Genomic DNA, 20290 nt, shown 5'->3' on the forward strand with positions numbered 1-20290 from the left:
ATCAAATACCCCCAAACTTAAAACTTTGTTCGTCCTCGAACAAAACTATAACATAAATAACAAAAAACATGCAAAAATATTTGGTTAGACCGTTTAGCTTTTTTTTTACCTCAGGATTTGAAATCACGGCATTAAATCTACGCACTGCTTCAAAGTGACAATACCAAACTAATATCCACTTTTCCAATGCAAAACCGACGTGTGTATGTGAAGAACTAAGTAGACATTAATGAATTCACAAGTTGTTCCAATTCCTAACCCTCTATGGTCAAATATATCTTTTCATCGCTCGTAAGATTCACATACCCCAAAAACTTATTCTTTTTACACTCTTTTCCCAGTGTATGATCTAAGATTGAATTTTTATCACTATCCTCACCTCTCCAATTCAGGTGGATATCATTAGTTGCAAGTTAACACATCAATGAATAAGGATTATCAAATTATTTGATTGCTTTGACTGCCAAGATTCGATTAGGTTAATTATCCTTTATCGAAAGTCAAGTTCCCTCGAACAAGTGTTGGGACTTAAAGGCATTTAGTGCTTTTTTTTTAGCACTCTCCCTTAAGCTTTCTAGATAACTCATGTAACAGGCTTTAGGCCGATAACTCCCAAATCAGATGACTTTAGGGTATCAGGTTTTCAAATACCCTTACAGGCTTAATAACCTGAGTCAAAAAGGCTTCGAAGAGAACAAATTTTTTTTAAGGCAATTTTATCTCTGATTGTTTTTTAAATGATCCCTATAACGAGCTTTAGATCGATGACTCCCAAGTCAGATGACTTTAAGGCACCAGGTTTTAAGATACCCTTGCAGGCTTAATTGTTCGAGTCATAAAAGCCCCTTAGAAAAATTTTAAATTTCAAAAAAATATGCCTTGATTAGTGTAATGCCCCTTATCACACACCTATTCAAGCAAATCGACCTCCAATTTAAGGCTTTCACCCAATTTTATCCTATTAATCTCAGACAATCCACCGAAAATTCTCACACAATGAATCCACATTCACATCTGTATTTTCCTACAACAGTAAGATCTTTCCAAATTGAGCTAAATTTGGTTTAAGGATAATTAATTAGTATGGTTTGGGTAAAGCATCTATGTCCAACTAATTCAATCTATCATGTGCATGAATCAACTCATTTCATCATAATGTCAACTCAGTTCTAGTGCATGTATAATTTCAAATTTTGTAAGTTCAAGCTTAAATCAGTCTAACATCCTTCCTATCCACAGTTCATAAATCAACGCCAAATCTCAAATTTAATCATCATTATCAGCCAAACCGTCTAACCCACACAAGCGCACAATAAAAAATAAGTAAAAATTTAACGATTTTTTTTAAATGTCTTTTTTTTTAATTATTTTTTTATTATTATTATTTTTTAATTTTTTTTAACATATGTAAACAACGCACGAAAACATACAAAAACCAAAAACACAAAGTGTTTCCCACCCCCAAACTTAAGTCCGACATTGTCTTCAATGTCTTAAAATATGATTAAGAATATAAGGAGACAAGGAAGAAAATGACGAAGGTACTCACTGAATTTTTCTATTGACCATGGAAGATACTGTAGGTGACGGCTAGACAATCTTTCTCATCATGCTTTCCCTTTGGTCGATGTTGGTTTGAGTGTTCTACGACGTCATGTTCCTGCATATGGCAATCAAATCAAACAATAGAGATCAAAAAATCCAAAACATGTGTTACTTAGCCCAAACACTCGAAATAACCAACATTATATTTAAGAGTCTCAATGAAAACATGATCAGATGATGATATTCTATAAATTTAAACGTGCCTAAATCTAATGCAACTAATAATTAAAACAAATCTATATGTAATGCGATGCAGAAAATAAAATAAATAAAAGGGGTTGCCTCCCAATAAGCGCTTAATTTATAGTCTTTTAGCTAGATTTTGTTGTCCTGGTTACTCTAAATTATCAAGTGGTACGGTTGTTTTTTCACTGGAGTAGTCACCTTCCCAATAAGCTTTCAACCGTTGTACATTTACTTTAAACCTCCTTTGTTGATCTTGAGACACCACTTCCACAGTACCATGTGGAAACACATCTACTACTGTGAATGGACTCGACCACCTAGACTTTAGCTTTATCGGAAAAAGCTTGAGACGTGAATTGAACATCAATACTTGCTGACCAACCTCAAACTCCTTCTCCCTTATATGTCTGTTGTGCCATCTCTTGGTCTTTTCCTTGTAAATCTTTGCATTCTCATACAAATCCAAACGAAACTCATCTAGCTCATGAAGTTGTAGAACCCTATTTTCTCCTGCTGCTGTCATATTGAAATTGAGCAAGTGTGTCACCCAATATGCTTTATGCTCTAACTCAACCGGCAGATGACAAGCCTTTCCAAATACCAGTCGATATGGAGACATGCCAATTGGAGTCTTAAATGCTGTTCTATATGCCCAAAGTGCATCGTCTAGTTTCTTAGCCCAATCTTTACGTAATGCATTGACCGTAGCTTCGAGAATTTTCTTTAACTCCCTGTTGGAGATTTCCACCTGCTCACTAGTCTGAGGATGGTATGGAGTTGAGACACGATGTTTCACTCCATATTTGGCCAACAGCGAAGCAAATAGGCAGTTACAAAAATGCTTTCCACCATCACTAATAATCACCCTCGGGGTATCATACCTCGTGAAAATATTTTTCTTCAGAAATTGAGTCACTACTCGACCGTCATTAGTTGGCAAAGCCACAGCTTCAACCCACTTGGACACGTAGTCCACTGCCACCAGTATATATTATTGACCATAGGATGGAGGAAATGGTCCCATGAAGTCAATGTCCCAAACATCAAATATTTCAACCTCCAAAATACTGTTCAAATGCATCTCGTTCCTTCTTGAGATATTTCCAGTCCTCTGGCACTTATCACAATGTTTCACCATATAATGGGCATCCTTGAACAACGTAGGCCAATAAAAACCCGATTGCAGTACCTTTGCTGTTGTCTTGGTTGCTGCGAAGTGGCCCCCATACGATGCAGAGTGACATGACTCTAATACTTGATGTTGCTCCACCTCTGGCACACAACAGTGTATGATCTGATTTGGATCCCTTCTGTAAAGAATTGGATCATCCCAAAGTAGTGTTTTAGGTCACTGAAAAATTTCTTCTTTTGGTGACTTGAGTAATCTGGTGGGATGATGGAGCGGGCCAAATAATTGACATAATCGACGTACCATGGTGTAGTGATAATCTGAAAGAGCATTTCATCAGGAAAGACTTCATTGATCTCCAATGTAGGATTTGACTTATGTGATTCAAGGCATGAGAGGTGATCTGCCACAACATTCTCACTCCCCTTTTTATCTCTAATTTCCAGATCAAACTCTTGCAATAGGAGTATCCAACGAATAAGTCTCGGCTTTACATCCTTCTTACTCATTAGATATTTTAACGCTGAATGATTTGTATAGACAATCACTTTTGACCCAATCAAGTATGATCTGAATTTGTTAACGGCGAACACTACTACCAACAGCTCTTTCTCTGTGGTCGCATAATTCATTTGAGCCTCATCCAAAGTCTTACTGGCATAGTGAACCACATGAGAACTGTTCTCCTTTCGTTGACCCAACACTGCGCCCACTGCGTGATCATTGGCATCACACATAAGCTCGAACGGATAATTCCAATCTGGAGAAGCCAATACTGGAGCAGAAACCAATTTTTCTTTTAAGGTGTTGAAAGCTGTCAAGCACTCCTTTGAAAAGTGAAATGGGCCCCTTTTTCCAGTAAATTGCACAATGGTTTCGAGATTTTGGAAAAGTCTTTGATGAGGCGACGGTAGAACCCAGCGTGACCCAAGAAACTTCTAACTCCTTTTACTGTTATAGGTGGTGGTATTTTTTCGATGACTTGTATCTTAGCTCTATCAACCTCAATACCCCATGCTGAAATTAAATGTCCTAACACAATCCCTTCTTGAACCATGAAATGACATTTTTTCCAATTTAATACAAGGTTTGTGTCTTCACACCGCTGTAACACTTTTTCCAAACGTTCAAGGCACTCCTTAAATGATTTTCCAAATACTGAGAAATCATCCATAAACACCTCAATGATATTTCCCACCATATCCGAGAAAATAGACATCATACAACGTTGAAAGGTGGCAGGAGCATTGCAGAGACCGAAGGGCATCCTCCTATAAGCAAAAGTGTCATAAGAGCATGTAAAGGTCGTCTTCTCTTGGTCATCTGGCACTATAGGAATTTGGTTGTACCCCGAATAACCATCCAGGAAGCAATAGTACGCATGTCCAGCAAGTCTCTCCAGCATCTAATCAATGAAAGGAAGGGGAAAGTGATCCTTCCTTGTAGCGTTGTTGAGTTTGCGATAATCAATGCAAACTCTCCAACCCGTAACTGTGCGTGTCGAGATGAGCTCATTGTTTTCATTTGGAACCACTATGATCCCTCCCTTTTTCGGTACGACCTGTACTGGACTCACCCAATGACTGTCTGATATGGGATAGATGATCCCTGCATCCAGAAGCTTTAAACCTCTTTCCTTACCACCTCCTGCATAGTCGGATTTAATCTGCGTAAGCTTTGTAATCGTCTTCCATCAGTATCTTATGCATGCAAAGTGAAGGGCTGATTTCTTTTACATCTGATATCGTCCATCCTATTGCTGTCTTATGCCCTCGAAGCACCCTCAGTAACTGATCCTCCTCTGATTCTGTAAGATTGTTCGAGATAATTACTGGAAGTGAATTCTTTTCCCCCAAGTATGCATAACGAAGATGAGTTGGCAGTTGTTTGAGTTCAAGAGCTGGAGCTTGTTGTTTAAATGGGAAAGGTGTTGTGGGTCTTTCACCAAGCTCCAGTCGTGGTTGCTTGAAGAATGGTGGTATGGCTGCCAAATAACATGCACATTCTTCTACTTCCTCCTTTTCTGATGGTAAATCTTACGAATGCACTAAACAAGCCTCAAGCGGATCTTGAGGGTGATCTAGTTTGAATGTCTCTGACACCACTTCTTTTATTACATCAATCTGCATGCAAAAATTCGGTTCGCTCTAAAATCTGAAAGCTCTAAACACGTTGATTGTCAGTTCTTCTTCATTTAACCTCAATATCAACTGACCCTTTTGCACATCTATCAGAGCTCTTCCCGTGGCCAAAAATGGACGACCTAATATGAGAGAGGACGTCTCTATCTTCTTCCATATCTAGAATAATGAAGTCCGCCGGGAAGATAAACTTGTCAACCTTCACCAAAATATCTTCACAAATACCATGAGGGTGTTTGATCGACCTGTTAGCAAATTACAGTGAAACTATAGTTGGTTTTGCTTCCCCCAAACCTAGTTTTCAAAAAAGAGATAAAGGCATTAAATTAATGCTAGCTTCTAGATCACACAATGCCTTATCTATATACAAATTACCAATGTGACAAGGAATAGTAAAACTCCCTAGGTATTTTAGTTTCGGTGGTAATTTGTGTTGGAGAATTGCGCTACACTCTTCAGTAAGCATGACTGTTTCATTGTCTTCCAGCTTCCTCTTATTTGATAGAATATCTTTCATAAACTTGGCATAGCTGGGTATTTGAGCTAAAGTTTCAGCAAATAGTATGTTAATGTGCAACTTCTTGAACACATCCAAAAATTTCTGGAATTACTTGTCGAGCTTATGTTTTTGCAATCTCTGTGGAAATGGGATTGGAGGAACATATGCTTTGACAGGAGCAGTTGCTTTCACCTGTGGACTATCTGATGACTCAACTTGATTTTCCTCAGTGGCCTTATCTAATTCATCCACTTGCTCCTCGCCCATGGTAGGTGTCTTTTCTATGACAGATGTTGGCCGCTTTACATGTATTTCTGGTAACTGGACTTCACTACGTGTAGTGATTGCTTTGGCCTGCTCCTTAGGATTTGTTTCAGTATTACTGGGCAATGTCCCTTGAGCTCTACCTGATAGTGCGGCTGCAATTTGTCCAACCTTTTGTTCTAAATTCTTGATCGAGGCTTGTTGGTTTTGAAAGTTGGTCTCAGTTTTAGTAATGTATTGAGCCAGCAGATCTTCCAACGATGGCCTTCTCCCTTGCTGTTGTTGCTGTTGGTTTATTCTAATTGCTTCCTCCCTGTTCTTGTCCCTGATTATTGGACCATGAAAAATTTGGATGGTTCAAAATTTAACTAAACCACATGTCTTGGATTAAAAATAAATAATAACGGGTTTCATCGTCATCCAATACATGAGAAAAATTAGCCTAACATGATGTTGGAAGCAGACAAATAAAATTGACAAGATATCACTGTGAAATCGACAAAACGTGATTAATCCCAATTATGAGCCGATCATTTTCTGCGTATATCTTTCTGTCTTTTCAGCCCAAATACAGCCTCCAATTCCCCTCTGCTTTGACTTTCTGATTCAGCCACAAATTCTTTTCTTTTCTGTGTGTGGATGTGGCTATTCCAATGTGTATGTATAATATAATTCAGCCCCAATGTTTTTGTCTCCAACTGCCGGCAAGCCTTTTATCTTTTTGTGTGTTTTTTTCCTTTCCAGAATTCTGTGTGTGTGTATATATATTACCAGCAGTCGGCTCTCTTTATTTCAGAAAAGAACTCCACTTCGCCTAGCAGCCGGCACTTTTTTTTTCCTCTTCCTTCTCCCTTACAATTGCCGTATGTGTGTATATATAACTCAAGCAGTAGGAACCTTTGTTTTTATTTTGTATAATTAGACTCCAAAGTGGCCAAAATTCCTTGTTCTCTAACTTTTCCTTGCTGCCAGCCACCTTCAATTCTCTCTGCCGCTTTGCTTCTTTTTTTCCTTTAGGTTTTTCTTTTTCTCCCCTAGTGCCAACGGGATGTATGTATATATATATCTCCAGCCCACCAATCAATTTGTTTCTATATAGAATTAATCCCCCAAGTCCTCAACTTTCAAAGTATAAAATTTAATCTCCAAACTTTGCATCAAATAGCTAATTAATCCTTCATCATTTTCCAAATGCTTCAAACGGGTTCGTCACTAAAAACAAAAATGAAAATTAACCTAAGTTAGATAAAAATTAATAATTTGACGACGTAAAAGTTTAATAATGTGATATAGATAAGTACACAAATTGCACTTATCACCTCTCTCATGGGGTTGTCATTTTCATGGCTATAACTCATCATATCTCCTTTTTCAAGGGTGGTGAGAACTTGGATTATAACTCGACTTTGTTCTTTTTCAAGAACGTGTCCTTTTCAGGATTAGTCGCTAGTTTTTCGGTGATTTCTCCGGTGGAGAATGCAGAACTTTGAACGGGAAGTGCTTCCCACAGACTGCGCCAATCTATTGGCCTCGAAAATTGGACCTTCTACGTGGCCAATCGAGAGCTACTCCACGTATTCCTCCCTGCGCACAATCAACGCACAGTCAGACGCACACGACCGGGACCAGCGGGGTGGTGGCGGTCGTATACACTCCAACGATCAAGTCAGGTTCAGGTGGTTGAAACAGTATCTAGGGGTTGTGCAAAATAATAAGGGGGAGGAGAAAGTATATAAATGATTGCTATGGAGTGTTATGTAGTAAGAGTTTCATTACTTTTGCCTTTTGCCAACCCTTGGGTATTTATAGGCGAGATGAACCGTTGGATGTGGGACACGTGTATACATCTGACGGTATGAAGTGTCTGCTCATAGGCGTCAATCAGCCGCATCTATAGAGTGGGAGGGTAATTGCTTCTCCCGAGTTGAGTTGACATAAAGTTATAAGTCACATTAACTAGTCTCATGGAGACGTCAAATCAATTTAAACCTTAGGGGCAGAAAGGGTCTTGGCAAAGATCTCCTTTTGAAATTGGCGGCGGATCTTCTGACAGAGGTCCCCGGAGTGCACTTCGCCTCGGCCTCAGGGGCGAGGGTGCTTCGGTCAGTTCAGCAGGATCGCCTATGTCTCGCAGTGTGATAGCAAGTCGTTGACATTGGGGAGATCACTTTGGAACCACTTCGGGTGGGTGTCCAGCAGATCGAGTGTGTGGTGGTGGACATTCCGAGGTGGTTCGGATAGGGGCGTAACAGTGTGACCAACCCAATTGACAGGTACTAGATGATGCCAAAAATCGGAAGAGGTTGGCGGATTGTGGCCTCGGGTTCAGTTACAAGGCCAAAGGTAGAAAGGCTGGGCGATCCTATGTTGTCACTGATTCATCTGACAACAATATGGTGGCCAAGGAGTACCCTTCGTCATGCAGTGATTCAAAAGGAGCCATTATGGATCATATTTCAGCAAGCGTGGTTATCTATAGCTTAACCAATAACTTATCATGAATAGTGATAAAACAATCGATGGACGTGGTGCTGAAGTCCACATTGCTTATGGTGTCAGGATCACGATTCAGTTTGTGAGGAATGTGATCCTTCATGGAGCCCGCCACATTCATGACATTCAAAAAGGTAATGGTGGCCTAATTAGGGACTCGGTCGACCATTATGGATACAGAACTGCTAGTGAAGGGGAGGACATTTCAATCTTCGGTTCTCAAAATGTTTGGATTGATCACATCTTCATGAGAGCTTGCCATAATGGCCTTATTGATGTAATTCAAGCATCCACAAAACGAGGTGATCCATTGTACAATATAACCCACCCTTCTCCATCAACTTAAGCTTTTCGATACTAACCAAAAATCGTGTTTTAGGTGATGCTTTTTGGTGCAAGTGATGGGTACTCTCAAGACGAGAAGATGCAAGTTGCAATTGCTTTTAACCCTTTTGGCAAGAGATTGGTACAAAGAAAGCCAAGGTGCCGATATGGGTACATCCACGTCGTTAACAACGACTACTCTTATTGGAATATGTATGCCATCGATGGAAGCCGAAACCTACCATTATTAGCCAAGGCAACCGATACATTGCACCTCCTTGCAACCCCTATGCAAAGGCTGTAAGTGAAGTAGCGTTTATTATTCAATGTAGTCCGTGGATAATTACTGGGTTTTTTGTGTCGATGCAGGTGTCAAAGAGGGATTATGCCCCCGAAGCCGTGTGGAAGACATGGACATGGATATCAGAGTGAGATTTATTCTTGAGAGGAGCATATTTTCAACAATCTGGAGTATCGAAATTGGAGCAAGAAACACCCTGAAGTTAATGATTTAACCCTTGTTTGAGTACATTATTTCAACAAGAATGCATTTTTGAGTAGTGTATTGACGAGAAATGTGTGGTTAAAAAAAATAAAATTTGATTTACGTTTAATATTATTTTATTGAATAATGTGTAGTTGGAATGATATCAAATCACCGTTTAAGAATGTATTTATTTATTTTTTTTTGTTTTTTTTTTTTTGAAAGAATGTGGGTCAAACGCACTCTTAATTCCAGCTTCTTCAGCCCTCCAAGTTTCAGAGATTACCAAATTTGCTGGTGCACGTGCACTTCATTGCCTGGTAGGAAGTCCTTGTTAGAAATTAAAGAATTTATATAAAAATTCTGCTCATTTTAGTCCCAGATTCAACTAAGAAATTAAGAGGACAATTACTACAACTTAATTCATGTGCACCAATATTTTTGATTTTATGGATGTTTATTTGCATTGTTGCGATTTTGAGGTCTTGTAATGTGAAGAGGTGGTTATATTCACACAAGGATTTTTGCTTCGTCACACTTTTCATATTTATTAAAAGATCGACATAAATAAACCGTTGTATACTCATATATCTAATACTTTAGTACACCACAACGTCACAGACAAAACTTAAACCTATAAATTTTACAAGAAAACGTTATGTACATTGAAGGTTCAAAATTCACATTGATATTGTGGTGTGAATCATTGTAAAAACAAAAACAAAAACCATCAAATGAATAAATATAATGAATAAGTTTTATGCATTACAATTTCATCAGGACTACGTGCAAATGAATAGGATATAATGAAAATGATAATTTAAATTTTATAAATATCAACAACACGAATTTACTAGTAAATTAAATCTATTAATTCGAAGAAGTTGAGGATGATTCGGGACCGAGTTTTTAATATATAATCTTGACAAAATAAAATAATAGTGAGCTATTTAATCGAGTTTGGCATTTAATCAAATAAAGTATGTTTGTGATTTTAAAAACAAAAGGGAGATGTTATATCTTCGTTACATAGTTTCTATTTTCAGTTAAGCTCTAGTCGTTCTCATTTTGAATATTCATATGATTACAAATGCAATCCCTACAACTACCTCATTCTCACCTTGCCTTGATCAAATCTAGAACGTGTAGCGAAAATCCTTTTATAAATCTTGATTTCGGGCTCAGAAAACAATCAAACGTATACCGATTTACCTCGGCTCGACTCAAGACTTTCACCTTCACTTTGGACTGCTCTCATTCTCTCTAACCCCACAAATGAGAAGGATGGTAGTGTTAGCAATCCACAAAGGTATGGAGAGGAAGACGAATATATCACAATGGTTGAATCTCGCTCACAACCTCACATGGCTTCCCTCTCTCTCGACTACCTCTCTTCTCTCAACTTTCCTCTCCTTTGCTACAACACGCACACCCCCCAAAGCAACTGAGAGCCTGGGAGATAAATACATATATATAGGTTAGTTTAGATTAATCACTAAATGGTCTAACTAACCAAATAATCATCCAACCCAAACCCGAGCCTTCCAAAAGTGTAGTTCGCCTTCGAGTCGAGCCGAGTCCATGGTGTCAATAAATAATCTGACAATTGTTTTAAATCATCGCCCGAATTATTAGGTATCAAAAAACCCAACAGAACGAAAGGTTATTTGTACTAATTCTCTTTTTGTAGTCAATATTTTTAATGAAGTAAACATCAATTATTTATTTGGATAAGTAGATCTCTTTGTGAATCTTTGAAAATTTTTCACTCAGTTGAAACAAACCTAACATAATTCTTTAATTTCTTGTTTTAGTTCAAATAGAATACATCAGTAACAACAATAAATTTGCTATTTGTTAAAAATACACCTCGTACAATATTTTGGTATCAGAGCATGTAACTGCTTCACAACATATCAAATTGTAACACGCTTATTGCATGTTTAGTACGCAGTATAGTCTCATTTTATTTCCTGGTGGTCTTTGCAACATTTCAAGATTGACAACCAAGTTTAAGAGTTGATTTCATCAAAATCATCGCTTCCTCACCTTGATTAACAACAAAAGAATCAGCATAAATGGATGAAAAATCCAAGGAAATGCTCAAGTGTGACATTCTTATGCTGTTTGTGATATTTCCTCTGCTAGTTCTTCTCTCACTTGAACAGAAAACAAAAATCTGGATGCAAATTGATTCTTCCGATTATGCCGCCACAAAGATCATTTTTTCTTGTTTTCATCGACTTTCCTGTCTGTATAAAAGCTGCTTGTAACGATAAAAGACGAGACATAATAAATCCAAAAGATGAAAAAGGTTATAAATACACACGAAAGTGGATTATGTTCCTAGAAGGCCAAACATATATAAGCAGAAAGTGCTCAAAGGGAAAATTGGAGAAGGAAACAAGCAAACAGCATAAATGGAGCAATTAAATATGGCATTGACTATGATAAAGAGTGATGAGAACACTAGAAGGCGTAATGTACGCATTATGGACAGTGATCTATCACCTTCACCGAGATGTATTAAGAGTAGAAGACGTGACACAGCTGCTGTTGCACTTAGATGTGAAGGTCAACAGATCAAACAAGAAGTCGGCCCAACTGCTCCAACAACAGTGAAAAGAAGTTCAAGATTCCGAGGTGTAAGCAGGCATAAATTGACGGGTCGATATGAAGCACACTTGTGGGATAAACTCTCATGGAATGCAACTCAGAAGAAAAAGGGAAAGCAAGGTAACTTAACTCATTCGCCACTATTTTCAGCTAGATTTCTACCCAATGGTGGTGCCTGACATGAAATCTTCTGTTTTCTTCCACTGAATGTACTCTGGGCTGCAAAATTCAAAATAAACAGTCTATCTTGGTGAGTATTATTTAGCTAACGAAGTTTTTAATCTTGTATATGTATGCATGAAGAATGAAAGTAAGACAAATTAAGACTCGGACCTTGATTTATTAAACTTTCTCAGGGGCATATGATGATGAGGAAGCTGCAGCTAGAGCATATGATTTGGCTGCACTCAAGTATTGGGGGACATCAACTTTTACCAATTTTCCAGTATGATTATAAACTGTGATATGCTTCTACCAACTTTATTCATGCCAAATACAAGCTTCAGACAAATGAATTCCCTGATATTTTCTGCAGATATCTGATTATGAGAAGGAAATTGAAATTATGCAGAATGTCACAAAAGAAGAGTACCTAGCCTCACTAAGAAGGTATCATTTCACTATCTTATGTGAGAAAAATTAAGGTTTTTGACCAACGAATGTATCTAAACTATCTAAACTTATTTACTGCAGAAAAAGTAGTCGCTTTTCAAGAGGAGTATCTAACTATATAAACTTATTTACTGCAGAAAAAGTAGTGGCTTTTCAAGAGGAGTATCGAAGTACAGAGGAGTTGCCAGGTATATTATGAGATCATTATTATATATCAATTTCTTTTTTGAATACTTTTGGGGATTGTTCTAAACGCATCAATGACAATAAATGCAGACACCATCACAATGGAAGGTGGGAAGCTAGGATAGGAAGAGTTTTTGGAAATAAGTACCTCTACCTTGGCACTTACAGTTAGTCACCTCAAAAATAATACCCCAGAGATATTCGTAGTAAAACAGAGAGAAAATATTTATAATTCCATGTCTATGTATTTTTAAGTTGTATTTTTGACTACAGGTACACAAGAAGAGGCTGCTCGTGCATATGATATAGCTGCAATTGAGTACAGGGGGATAAATGCTGTTACTAATTTTGACTTGAGTACCTACATCAGATGGTTGAGGCCAGGAGCAAATAATTCAGTTTCAGCTCAGGAACCAAATTTTAGCCAAGAGTCGCAAGCATTATTACCCCCTCTTTGTTCATGTGAAAAATCCTTGTCCCCTTGCTCGACAACTAGAGCCTTCAATGTAGATGACCCGAGCAAGATGGAAAAGTCGGCAAGAAAAATCCCAGTTAGTCCTTGCAGAAAATCGTCTTCTCCGACAGCACTTGGCCTACTCCTTCAGTCTTCAATATTTAGAGAACTGGTTGAGAAAAATTCAAATGTAACAGAAGAAAATGATGACAAAAACACCAAGAGCATGCTAGAGGTGGGCAGCGGTGATGAATATCGAGGAATATTTTATGATGGAATTGCAGATATTCCACTAGTATTTTCTTCTAACGGCCATGGAATTGAATTGCAAGGACAAGTTCAATTCAATTACAGTAGTGCAGACATGATTGGGAACGATATTATAAACATGGTCCCTATATGTTAAATAACAAATAATGTTGGAAAAGCAACCATGTACAAACAAATGAATATTATAGAACTTTCTTTTTGCGATTTTGTACAGAGATTGATAAAGTAGGCTCAATGTTGCTGTTTTAAATTTCTAGGACCTAGTGATGAACGAATGTTTAGTAGCATATGTATGTGCCATCAAGTTGGATGGAAGTTTTAAGTTAAGTCATGATAGCATTTTCTTAATGCAGGTTTTTCCTTCCGTTTGATTGTGGTTGTGCATGAATTGTTACCAGTAAGTCTACGATTCAATCATCCTTTCACATATCTTGCTTCTTCAGAAAGAGACGGAGAAAAGCAAAGTGGGAGAAAGAAGAAAACAAAATTGTTGGTGCTCTATGAAGCAAGAGAAAGTTGACGAAGCTAACATTACTCTGCCCAATAGTTGCCAAAAAAATAAAAAATAAATATCATCTGTCATTTGAATTATTTAAAAAAAAAAATGTTCGTTTCAACAATTATAAGGACAATTGAAGCTATCTGTTCCTCTTGAAGAAATGGATATCATTTCTAGAAATCCAATATATTTATGAGGTTAAAATTATAACTAAAGTCATCAAAGGTCAATTTAACACGTACAATCATTGTAATTGGGTAATCTAAATCCACAGCCTTGAATTCTAACAGCCAGAATCAAAACAGTTGCAAAATCAATTAGATTATAACATGAATTAGGACACGGTGATATCGAGCACGGAGTAGTTAGAAGTTATTGTCCATGCCTCTTTTGTTTTTCTCGAATGGCATATAGATTTGTTATGTAACACTGTCAATGATTTTTGAGTGTCATAAGAATGGCATATAGATCTGTAATTTAACAATGTCAATTATTTTTGAGTGGCATAAGAATAGCCTATGCGCATCTCTAATTTGGCTTTTTTGTGGCATGTAAGTTTGTAATCTTAACATACTGATTCTTAACACATAGACATTGTCTAATCTTGCAACCAATGTACATGGGATTCATTATATACAAGGTTAGACATAGTAATCCAATAAATTGTGGGTTGCAACCAATGCATTTGGGAGAAAGAAGGTATCTGTTCCCCAGATTCTGACACGCTTAATTTAGCACAGAATGAAAATCTGTGTATAAATTATATACCTCAGGTATAAACTGTGCAGCATTTCAAGATTGACCAGAATGTTTCGAAAATGTCATAGAGCTGATTCCATCAAAGTCATCGCCATAAGGAGCTGCGTGGAGTAAACAAAGAATGTCAGTTCCCACTTCAATTGATAACAGAGAAAACAGCATAAATGGGTGAAGAATGCAAGAAAATGCTCAAATGTGACTTTCTTATGCCTGTCTTTTCATTCCCGTCAATTTCCTCTGACTGCTTTTTTTTTTTTTTTTTCTGTGCTAGTTTTTTCTTTCACATGGCACACGCAGACAAAATAATAATAATAATAATAATAATAATAAAGAAGAAGAAGAAGAAGAAGAAGAAAGAAAATGATTTGGAAGCAATCAACTTTCTTCCTATAGTGCATGTGCCAAGTATTGTCTTCATTGTTTTCATCATCATTCTTGTCTGTGTCCAAAATCTACTTGTTTACAATTAAAGACAAGACAAAATAAAACTAGAAGAAGAAAAGGTTAGAATCACACATGAAAGTCGTCACATTCTTAAAGGCTAGACGAATAAGAAGCAGGAAATTCCCTAGGAAGAAATTGGAGAAAGAAAAGCAATCAAATATGGCATTGACAATGACTAGAGTGATGAGAACACTGGAAGGCGTAATGTGCACAGAGCGCAGTATAGACAGTGATCCATCACCTGAACCAAGGTGTATTAAGCATACAAAACGTGCTACAGATGCTGCTGCTGCTGCACTTAGCAGTGAAGATCAACAGATAAAACAAGAAGTTGATCCAACTGCTCCAACAAAGAGTACAAGATTCCTAGGTGTAAGCAAGCATAAATTGGAGACAATCTTTTACCTTCATTTGATTTCAATCTTCTGAAATTCTGAGTAATTCAACCTATACAACCATCAATGATAGCAATCCTAGCAGGATTTTGCAATCAATACACCTCTGACCAATGCAGTAACTAAGATATCCACCATATCAAGGAAATAAATTGACAGGACTGTTATCCAGGTAGGTCTATCCCCAACAGACTCCTTTCAAGTTCCATCAAATACGCTCAGTGGGTACTAAAGAGAAACAACTGGAAAATTCAAAATCCAGCCCATCGCCAGATGATTGATAATGGAGGTAGCATCTACTTTCAGCTGAATCAAATTTCGGAGTGCAAGTGCAATTAAGCTTACTGAAAGTTCAATGCAAAACTATATTTTGCAACAAGCACTTGAAATAAAAAAGATATTATAAAAAAATAAGGTACACAAGTACTATCTGTTAAATCTGGAATCCATTCAAAGCCAATTCAAATCTCCACCCAAATAACTGAACGCGCAAATATACTTCACACATCGACGCAGGTTGAGAAGTTTTTTTACCCTGGCAGTGGCAAGCCAGGCTAATATTAAATGATGGTAGAAAACCAAAAAATGCAGCAGATATTGACAGAGAACCACTAGTATAAATGATCTCATAATCAACTGTTATAAGCAGTATTGTGTAGGTAATCTTAGACAAGCAAGATTTTAACTGAGCTGCTAAAACTACTGTGTCATCACCAATTAATATGGAACTTGATGCATGGTTCCGTAGTTAGCTATTTCAAAGCAAAGAAATACAATTGAGGATCCATGAAGTGTCAGGCCAATATATCGCACAACATAGATTCGTAGCACATTGCTAAAATAGATATAAATTTGAGAACAAAACATGATGAAGTTAAACAGCATTTCTTTTTCTTGATAAACTGAAAATAAATTCTCAGATTTTTGTATTTTACCTCTCAACTAGTAATACAGGCGTTATATTGTTTCAAACATACAAAGCCTAACACATTCAAAAACTTCAAAACTGTTTCCTCTTGTTTTGGAACAGTTTGTCTCTTTTTGAATAAACATAAATCAAAGCAAAGCAAACTCCAGCAGACATTGAAGCAGAAGTCCATGGGAATGGCGGGTCCTTGAAACAAACAAGTGAAGCCTCCAACTCTTGAGATGCAAGATAAACAAGAGAGTGGATGGCATATAGATCATGATCTGATGACCTCAAATAGTACAAAGCCATCTCAAAATCAAAGTGTGACAGTGCAGAGATCACCTTGTCCAGTTTATACCTGAACAAATTCCACCTCTGTCTAAACTCAGTCTGCTGATTCCGCTTAAGAAGCTTTCTATCTCCACCATGAGCCGCAATTGATTCAAGAACATCAATAGCACTAGTAATACTGTAATTCAAAGATGTTAATAGAACATTCCTCCGGGCAGCATCCTTCTGAACAAAAGACAACGAAGAAATCTCTGAGAACGGCCCAAACGGTGTCTGTCCAACACTCCAAGTGTAGTCCACAAGAGTACTGTTATGTCTAGGACTCCACACCAGATGTGTGGGTGAGACACCCCACATGCTCTGCAAAATAGATCCTACAAGAGGCCTCTCGAGCTCCCGAATCTGTGTGAAAACGTGATGCCCATTACAGCTGTAATCACTCACTGTTTGTGTACTTTTTGTCCTGACTGCAATAACCATATCCTTAAATGCAACAGACTGATGATACCGATCAAGCAACAATATTGTACTAACATCGAGATCAAAAACATACACAGGAAGAACCCTCCCAAAGTCCTCCTCTGGCAGCTTGGCTATCCTTCTAAACTCCTCCATTGATTCTGATATTGTCTGATGCAAACGCTTTGAGTCCAAATACTCACTCACAATCAAAGTATAGTTATCAAACAAGTACCTAGAAGTGTACGAAGTGGTTGCTCTAGAAATGGCAAATGAGCAAATCGAGCACTCAGATAACTTCACATCATATTTCCTAAAACTCAAAGACTGATCTCCCAATAACATTCCATTGTCATTAACCTCATCCATAAAAGTCCTCTCTATCGACTTCCAATCCAAACCAGAATTATCTCCTTCAGCCTCAGAAGCATGTATGTGTACAAATTCAACAATCAAGGAATTCTCGAAAGGCACGGGAATTCTCAAAGAGGGCACCAGTAGTACCTGATAAGCACTCCAAACCAAGGATGCCAAATCAGAAAGCAATGCCTTTTGGGACTTGGGTCTGCCATGGAGAGCAGCCAACGGGTGAAACTCGCCTTTTGGCAAAACTCCATCGCCTGACAAAGCCGGCCCGTAATCCACNGGTCTGCCATGGAGAGCAGCCAACGGGTGAAACTCGCCTTTTGGCAAAACTCCATCGCCTGACAAAGCCGGCCCGTAATCCACAGGACCGGCTCCCAAATCAATCCACAAGTACCGATCTTTTCCAGTCCAAACGGAGCCCAAGCATTTGATGAAAGCAGGGGAGGGATCTCCAGGGGTGTAGCTGTAAGCATAGGGTTTAGACTGGGAACCCAGATGAATAATATAGACGTGGATCGAGTTAATGGGTTTCTCCTTTTCAAAATCCTGTTTAATAATCTGATCTACGAGCGAATAAGGAACGGACAAAAGTGAGGATCGGAGTGGGGAAGGAGAATTAGAGAGGTGGGATTTAAGAGCTGTGGAAAGAGAATTGGAGAGGGAGGTGGGTGAAAGGGATACGTCAAGATGAAGGGAATGTAACAACGAGAGGTGATGTGTGGCGGGAGAAGTGGAAGTGAAGGGAGTTATGACGTGGAACAGATCGGAGGTGACGGCGGACTTGATAAAGGAAGAGAGAAGGGAGGGGGAAGAAGAGGAGAAGGTGGAGCCCACCAAGTGGACAGTGATGGGCACAGAGAGCTGGAGAGAGAGGAGGGAGGATGGGGTGGCAGGATGGTGGGGCGAGGGGTGGGAGAGGGGTTTCTTCAAGGAGGAAGGGAGGGAAAGGAAGGAGTCATTGGTGGCTTGAGGGTCTTTGCGGGATTGTTGGGTGAGGAAGGAATCGAGGCCTAAGATTGGAGCTGCGTCTGAAACGGTGGTGACGATGATGAAAAGGCGGAGGAAGATTGGGAGGAGGACAGCGCCGGAGGGCATTTTTTGCGGCTGAGTTAAGGTTGGGGGATTGGATTTTGGCGTGGTCAGTTGACGGAGCTGCAGTGAGAAGAGTGTTGAAGTCGTTTAAATGGGAAGAGAAAATGAAGTTGAAAAATAAGGCCATGTTTTTTTTTTTGGCTATTTGATAGATTTTTTTGGGGATTTTTCTATTTGCCTTCTTACTATTTTTTTTTTTCATAGAAAAATTTATATTGTCTTTAATGAAATAATTCTTTCTATATTGTAATATATATCTTAATTTTTAAACTATTTTATCTTATATTTATTTTATTTTGAATTTCAGCATATAAATTCATTCTTTGATCGAGTAAATTGGAATAATTTGTAACATATTGTTTATATTTTTAATTAAGTATATTATATTTTTCAGAAGATGCATTCATATTTTTTAATTAAGAAATAATATTTTTTTTCTTCTAACATTTTTTCTAAAAAATTATCTAATCCTCCAATTGTATATCCTGGCATTAATACAAATAATCATTAAATCATGTAATTAATCCCTTTAATTATCTAAGATCTAAAAAATTTCATTCTAATTTTAGAAAAAATTTAATAGTTTAATTTAGTTTTGATCTGGATCTTTATTCTAAGAACCGAGTAACCTTTGAGTTTTGAATGTGTAAACTGCTTCCTTCAATGACCTCCTGCCTTCAAAGAATCTTTACTATTTCAATTTCTTGCTCTCACAGTATCAACTTTAAAGAATAAAATTCTACACTTCTGTTAAAAAAAACTCTCTTTTTGCTAAAAGAAGAATGAAACTTTCTATTAGATCCTTCAAAAATCTAGGAGAATAAAGATTTATAAACTCATATTGATATCAAAATATTGAGATTTTATTTCTATCAGAATTTATACAAGATTTATATTTGTTACAAAGGGATTTCCAGAAAAACTAGTTTTTCAAATTGAAGATAGTTTAAGAGTGGCTATTGATTACAATTCGATATTCAAGATGATCTTTCTCTATTACAATGCCTCTATTTATACAAATATACGAGACTCTATTATTGATCTATTACATCATTCAGTACATCAACAAAGGCATACTTACCTTTCTATTATTGTCCTTCTTGGACTTACATCTTCACATGTAGCATCCGATTTTTTATTAAAGGAGCTTCAATTATTGTCTTTTTTTTATATCTCCACATCCTTTTTCAACTTTTTATCCAAAGAGCATCTTTCTCTATTATTGACATCTATCTTTTATGTTTTTACATGCAGTTGGGACACTCTCTTAGTTGGCAGGATTCCCTTAGACATCTTGAAAATTGATGTATTTCGAATCTTGTAATGTAATCCTTCAAGATATCTGATTTTCCATGTCCTCCGTTTGATACTAGCATCCAATTTTCATATTGGCACGAGTATGAAAATTTTTTATCAAAGAATTTTTTAGCAATATTGTATATAGCTTTAAATTCAAGTGCTCTTCTATGTCTGATCCATGACTTTGTCATTGTTGGAACTTTTCTTTCATTTTCTGTAACGTCTATTTGGAAATTGGCTGCAACATATCCAATTGAGATTATGTGTTCAACTAGATAATACACAATTTCATCATATTCAAGACTTATTGAATAAAACTTTAAATATATTTTTCGTCCCTTAACAAATCTTAATACTTCTTTTATGAATATGTCATCAAATTTTGAAATTTCAATCAAATCTTTTCTTGGATATATCAAATTTATAAATCCATAGTCTGCCATAATTTTGATAAACGAAGGATCTCCTCCTTTCATGGATATTATTCTGAGATAAATATTATTTCTCGAAGAA

At 37.3% G+C, this 20290-nt stretch overlaps 3 protein-coding genes and 1 pseudogene across 4 annotated transcripts; 3 read left to right on the forward strand and 1 right to left on the reverse strand.

The window, feature by feature from the left end:
* Positions 1 to 7300: 7300 nt before the first annotated feature.
* On the forward strand, positions 7301 to 9167 carry LOC111366923 (annotated as a pseudogene).
* Positions 9168 to 10967: 1800 nt separating this feature from the next.
* LOC111367956 (AP2-like ethylene-responsive transcription factor At1g79700) lies at positions 10968 to 11956 on the forward strand. The gene has a single exon (XM_022989092.1). It carries the CDS (start codon positions 11546 to 11548, stop codon positions 11918 to 11920), a length of 375 nt encoding a protein of 124 aa, XP_022844860.1. The 5' UTR covers positions 10968 to 11545; the 3' UTR covers positions 11921 to 11956.
* An 82-nt stretch (positions 11957 to 12038) lies between these two features.
* LOC111366924 (AP2-like ethylene-responsive transcription factor At1g16060) lies at positions 12039 to 14073 on the forward strand. The gene is made up of 6 exons (XM_022987605.1): positions 12039 to 12051; positions 12098 to 12186; positions 12277 to 12350; positions 12435 to 12439; positions 12554 to 12706; positions 12813 to 14073. The coding sequence occupies exons 1-6, from the start codon at positions 12039 to 12041 to the stop codon at positions 13397 to 13399; spliced, it is 921 nt and encodes a 306-aa protein (XP_022843373.1). The 3' UTR covers positions 13400 to 14073.
* Positions 14074 to 16170: 2097 nt separating this feature from the next.
* Positions 16171 to 18593, reverse strand: LOC111367955. Of its 2 annotated transcripts, none has more exons than XM_022989091.1 (2): positions 17725 to 18593; positions 16171 to 17640 (listed from the first exon to the last, which is right to left on the reverse strand). In XM_022989091.1, the coding sequence occupies exons 1-2, from the start codon at positions 18479 to 18481 to the stop codon at positions 16361 to 16363; spliced, it is 2037 nt and encodes a 678-aa protein (XP_022844859.1). In that variant the 5' UTR covers positions 18482 to 18593; the 3' UTR covers positions 16171 to 16360. The 2 variants fall into 2 exon arrangements, with proteins under 2 accessions (XP_022844859.1, XP_022844858.1); XM_022989090.1 differs by having other exon boundaries at positions 16171 to 17608; positions 17693 to 18593.
* Between the last annotated feature and the right edge of the window lie 1697 nt (positions 18594 to 20290).

This window comes from Olea europaea, chromosome 18 (genome assembly GCF_002742605.1).
Source record: "Olea europaea var. sylvestris chromosome 18, O_europaea_v1, whole genome shotgun sequence".
NCBI classification, from domain to species: Eukaryota; Viridiplantae; Streptophyta; class Magnoliopsida; order Lamiales; family Oleaceae; genus Olea; species Olea europaea.